The following is a 4,939-nucleotide window of genomic DNA, read 5'->3' as shown; positions in this document are numbered from 1 at the left end:
GCACGTGGCAGAGGCTGCAGCCCTGGGTGACTGCACTGTGTGACATGGACTTGCTGGAACCTGGGTGGGATTTTGTCCAGATTATTTTTACCTGTCAGTACAAAATGCTTGAAACAGCTAAGCTCACAGTCTAAAGTCCAAGTGAAACCAGGGCTCAAACAGTGCAATACATCTGCTTCAGACTTTTTGTTTTCTTAACTCCTATAATCTTATGCTGTCTTCAGCAGGGGAATCCTGAAAGGATCACTACCTAAACTTTTCAAAGGGTTTTCACAGCACTGATAAAATGTTACCTTCTCCCATGAACTAATGCTACATTGGGAACTATTTAGGAACAGGCACAGAGAATATACTTGACAGATTCTGCTTAGTCTGAGAAACAGTCCACTTAAGAGTTTCTGTGAAAGGAAGCCAATTCCTGAAAGGCCCTTAAACAGTCTAGAAATTAGCCAGATGTTCATAATAGGAAAACAAATTATTTTACTGAAAAATATTTTTAATCTTTTAAAAAAGAGTTACAGCCATGATGGAAAAGCCTACCACATTAACCACCTGAGAAACAAGGGTTAACTGCACGTTCTTCAGAGTTGTCATCAAGTAACCACTAAACCATACTACAGCCAGGGACTTCACAGCATGGAAAGTCTCCTTACATCTATATCTGCTTTAAGAAATGCCCTTACTTTCTTTACTTCCCAGTGACCCGGCAGATAAATCTCTGCTGGGGAGCTGAGAAAGGAGACCCCTGTAAGTACTCATGGCGTTCTAGCTCACTGTAGGCATCGTGTGGGATGAATGCGTCTGTTTTCTTCTTAAATTTCCTCCACTTCTTCCAGGGTGTGCTCCAGGATAGTGTCTTGTCCTTGGAACTTAAAGTAGCCACGAAACTTCTTTTTCTGAAGCAGCAGGGGAAACCAATAGGTATCATCTGGCCACATCTGACTGAATGGCACCTCATCCAGCTGAAACCACTGAGGCCGCATTTCTGGTGGGAGAAAACAACTTGGCATGAAATTGTGTCTTGCTTTTTTTGCTGCCTGGAGTTTTGAATGTCTGTCAAACAAACAGCTTCTGTTTACAGCCCGGCTGCCTCCCTTCTCAAAAGAAATTCTGTGTGAATACTTCTGCATTTATTTATGAGCAATACTGTCTCAAAGGAGAATGCCCATGCTTCTCCTCCACTAGAGGAGAGGTAGCACCTACCATCACTTTCTTTTGGCTCGCCGTTAAAATGATCTGCCCGGAAGACGTGAACTTCCAGGAGTTCAGGGCTGCCTACAAATTCAAATGTGATCTGGCCCATCTTCTGCAAGGTATCCACCGTCAGTCCGCTCTCTTCCTTGAGTTCCCTGTATGTGAAATAGACTTGACATCAAAACAAGCAGTGGGAGAACAAAAAAGCAGTTACTGCCTTTACATGCACATTCAAAACACCCAAAGTGAATTAAAGGTGAAAACTGTACCTGCAGCAAAGCAGAGTTCTGGCTTACGTTACGATATTAAGACTAGTACCAGAGTGGGGCAGTGTCAGACTGGCTTATGAGTGACTACGAGGCTCCAGATGCTGGTAGGAAGTAATCTGTGTCAGAGGGGTTAGATTCACAAAAACAGATTTGTGTAATTTACACCCCTTGCCATGGGCTGATCTTTCCCAAGATCTGTTAAAAAAAGGGCTAACTCGTATGTGCTAAGACTGTAGCTGGATGTGGCTTAAAAACTCTGAAATAGGCTTTATTTAGACAAGCAGAAGGCTTAGCCTACAAGCTAAGGCTTTTAGAACTGTGGGGACACAAGTAAGCACTATTAGAACATCTGTGCTTGCCACAAACTCAGCTACTTCTGAGGCAAAATGAAGCCCAAGTACTAACACGCACTATGTAACGTTATTTGCACATGGCACATCAGGAATAGCATCTCCCAGTCAGATGCCATATAGAAACACAAAGCAATTGTATAAAATTTCCATTTCTGCTCCTTGGAAATACACTTAGCGTAAGAGAGAGGCTACAAGGCAAGACTTCTAAGGGCACTCTGAGAGACTTGCTGAACAGCTGCTTTCAGTGCATCACCGCGTGTGGCTACTTGAAGCACATCAAATTATTTGCTGTTTATGCTACGCGTTCAGGGCTTTTCCTTTTAAAAACAAAACTTGCCTTTAAGAAAGCGTAGCTTTATGTTAGTCATGATTATTCTAGTGTACAAAAATAAGGAATACTTTGCAACGCTACTTCAGTTAAGGTTAATAATTAATCTAGTTGTGTGTTTGGCAGTGACTTAACAATTCACAAGATAATGGAAGTTATCTTAAAGGCTCCAGCTGTCTTTAGCATTAATTTCTTGGATTCTATCCATCAAAATTATATTCTAGTCTAATACCTTAACTAGTTTTAGTTGATCTTCCTGGGAAACCATGCCTAGAATAGAGGTAGTTTTCCAGCAAGAAAGCTAAAAGCCTAATTTTATGGACTGCAATAATTGAACAATGAGCACAACATTACTGTGATTTTCTAAGCTATTTATCTGTGAGCTGTTTGGCTCTGTAGATAGTAAATGGAAAAGTTAGAGGTAGCAAACTGGAAATAATGAACTGGCTAAATGTTCCCCTTACAGGATGGGACGCTGAAGAGCTGTGGGTGCCCAGGTACTTGGAACGTGCTATACCCAGTGGAGTACAGAATTCTTACAGGATTAATGTAACGTTCATGTTTCAGCTTCATATTTAACAATTTGGGCAACCTGAGACACACGGGGAACTGCAGCCTAATACCTCAAATTGTGATAAGGAGCAGAGCCTGTACAAAGAAGTTTTACTTGAGCTGCACCCAAGCTTCCCCCTGCGCCTGGCAGCACAACGTTTGTGTAGTTCCCAGCCGGCAATGAGAGCTGTGCACCCAGCCAGGCCTGGCTCTGGAATCTGTTTCCTCTTCAGCTGACTTTGATGGGAATCGGCCGTGTAATTCTGCAATAAACTCGAGCTGTGAGGAGAGGGCTGCAGATTGGACCATGCCACAGTCCATGCTGGCAGGCGCTGTTTGTACTGTGGCACGTTGCACTGAGATCACTGGCACTTTTACCACGTAGCGCGTTGTACGGGTTAAAGTTCCAGTTTCTAACTCCAAGTTAGCACAGATAAACAGGCATGTAGGAAGTCAGTCAATAAATTAATCAGATCATTTTACATCGTATGTGGCAGCAATGTGAATGAACAAAGATCTGCTTTAAGTAATGGGACTGATCTCCCACCCTCCACACAGAAATGACAAATTCTATGAAAAGTCACAATGTAAGCATCAGGTACATTAACCTAGTGCTCTGCTGAGCACGTATCTGCACGAAGGCCTCTTCTGCCCCCTTGATTAGCTCACCACAGAACCCAAGCAGTTGTGCTGGCACAGCTGAAGAGAATGTTTCAAGCAAAAGCTGTTGGTATCTGTGGAGCACACTGACATTAAACTTCCTGCAGGTGCGAGGTAAGCTTGGCCATGCATCAGAGAGTGAGGAGGTGGCAAAGTGTGGCTTTTTATCTATGACATTCATGTGAAGAACAAGGTGCAACATAATTTTTGGAAGAGTTCAGTGATTCGACTGATCTATTTCTTCATTACAATGACTAAACAGAAGAAAGTCCTGCAATGAACCACTGCTAATAGCTTCAGAAATGGTGCCATATCTCAGGAACAATGGAATTCAATTCCCTAACTCAACATTAGGCGTTTAAAATGCCTCTATGCAGTTAAGCAATAAATTTTCACCGTGCTGTTCATGAGGCATCTCCAAATTAAGTTTCTAATATTTTGTCACTACGTTTTCACATGGCACGAAAAATGCTACTGGAATTTAGCATCTATATAGCATCTTTAAAACATAAGCATTACGCTACTATAAATTGTAATTCTGCTGTATAGTCAAAAATAAACTAAGCACCTTTATGAACAGAGCCTCGGCTTGCAGACTAAGTCTCAGTTTAGGTAGAGTCCATAGGATGGATGGGAGGGAGAATGTTCAGTAACTTCCAGTTACACACAGACTGGAAGTTAAGAGATTTACAGGTGATGGCCAACGGGGAGCCATCCCGTTCCTTTGTACATCTCCTGTGGAGTGTTTTATTTTCTGCTCAGAGGTAGTTCGTGATTGCCCTGGCTGATGACAAGGGCATTACGGATCAGCTGAGCCACAGCAACCCCACCAAAAGCAGCCAAATGCCTTCAACCCCGACACCCTCACATCCCTCTCTCCCAGGGCTGGGTCTCACCTGTGAGCAGCCTCCTCGATGCTCTCTCCTGTCTGCACCTTTCCCCCAAAACCGTTCCAGAGCCCGGCTCCGAACCCGCGTTTCTTCATGCCCAGGAGGATGCGAGATGGTTGCACCACCAGGACGAGGGTGAAGAGGTTGCGCGTAGACATGGCTCCTGTGCGAGGCAGGGTCTGCTGAGGAGAGTGCTGAGACTGAGCACCTCTCAGAGGAGAGGCCGGGACTTGAAGCCCAGACCCTGTAGGCAGCCCCCCACCACCCAGTTCCCCTTCCCAAACCCCAGGGCCCCCCGCGCTGCCCCAAACACTACTCTGTAGCATTCCCCGTTAACCTTTGGTCCCTCACCCTCCCAACACCCCCCTAAAAACTTTCACTTCCCCAAACACCCCCTCCCCAACCCTTCCACTTCCCCAAAAACTCGCCCCCACACCTCCTCCTCACCCCCTTTGTCCCCGCACCCCTCCGTCCCCAACCCCTCGTCCCCTCAGCGTCCCTACCCCAACCCCCGACTTCCCCTACACCCAGATCCCCTCCGGACCTCTCCGATGGGCTCCCAATGGCGATGTCCCGCTCGCCACAACCTCGGCTCCGCTCTTCCCGCGCCGCTGAGGCTCCAGCACCGCCCTCGGCACCGCCCCGGAGCGGGCAGGGCCGGGGCCCGGCGGCCGCCATGTCGCGGCGCTGAGG

General features: G+C 46.1%; 1 protein-coding gene across 2 annotated transcripts; it reads right to left on the bottom strand.

Moving 5' to 3' along the window:
- Window positions 1–322: 322 nt before the first annotated feature.
- Window positions 323–4,932, bottom strand: NUDT1 (nudix hydrolase 1). Of its 2 annotated transcripts, none has more exons than XM_082772149.1 (4): window positions 4,791–4,859; window positions 4,253–4,428; window positions 1,204–1,349; window positions 323–985 (listed from the first exon to the last, which is right to left on the bottom strand). In XM_082772149.1, the coding sequence occupies exons 2-4, from the start codon at window positions 4,402–4,404 to the stop codon at window positions 813–815; spliced, it is 471 nt and encodes a 156-aa protein (XP_082628275.1). In that variant the 5' UTR covers window positions 4,405–4,428; window positions 4,791–4,859; the 3' UTR covers window positions 323–812. The 2 variants fall into 2 exon arrangements, with proteins under 2 accessions (XP_082628275.1, XP_082628274.1); XM_082772148.1 differs by having other exon boundaries at window positions 330–985; window positions 4,253–4,425; window positions 4,791–4,932.
- Window positions 4,933–4,939: the final 7 nt, after the last annotated feature.

The sequence above is a fragment of the Aythya marila genome (genome assembly GCF_965140915.1).
Source record: "Aythya marila genome assembly, chromosome: 15".
Classification (NCBI taxonomy): domain Eukaryota; kingdom Metazoa; phylum Chordata; class Aves; order Anseriformes; family Anatidae; genus Aythya; species Aythya marila.
This window is presented reverse-complemented; position numbering and strand designations above follow the sequence as displayed.

Bases quoted from the DNA above. Each gene is read 5' to 3' on its own strand.
- NUDT1 (XM_082772148.1), bottom strand. From the start codon at position 4,404: ATGTCTACGCGCAACCTCTTCACCCTCGTCCTGGTGGTGCAACCATCT. The intron at 1,350-4,252 runs GTGAGACCCAGC...TTTCACATACAG, and splicing joins ATCGAGGAGGCTGCTCACAG to GGAACTCAAGGAAGAGAGCG. The intron at 986-1,203 runs GTAGGTGCTACC...TTCTCCCACCAG, and splicing joins CGAGCCAAAAGAAAGTGATG to AAATGCGGCCTCAGTGGTTT.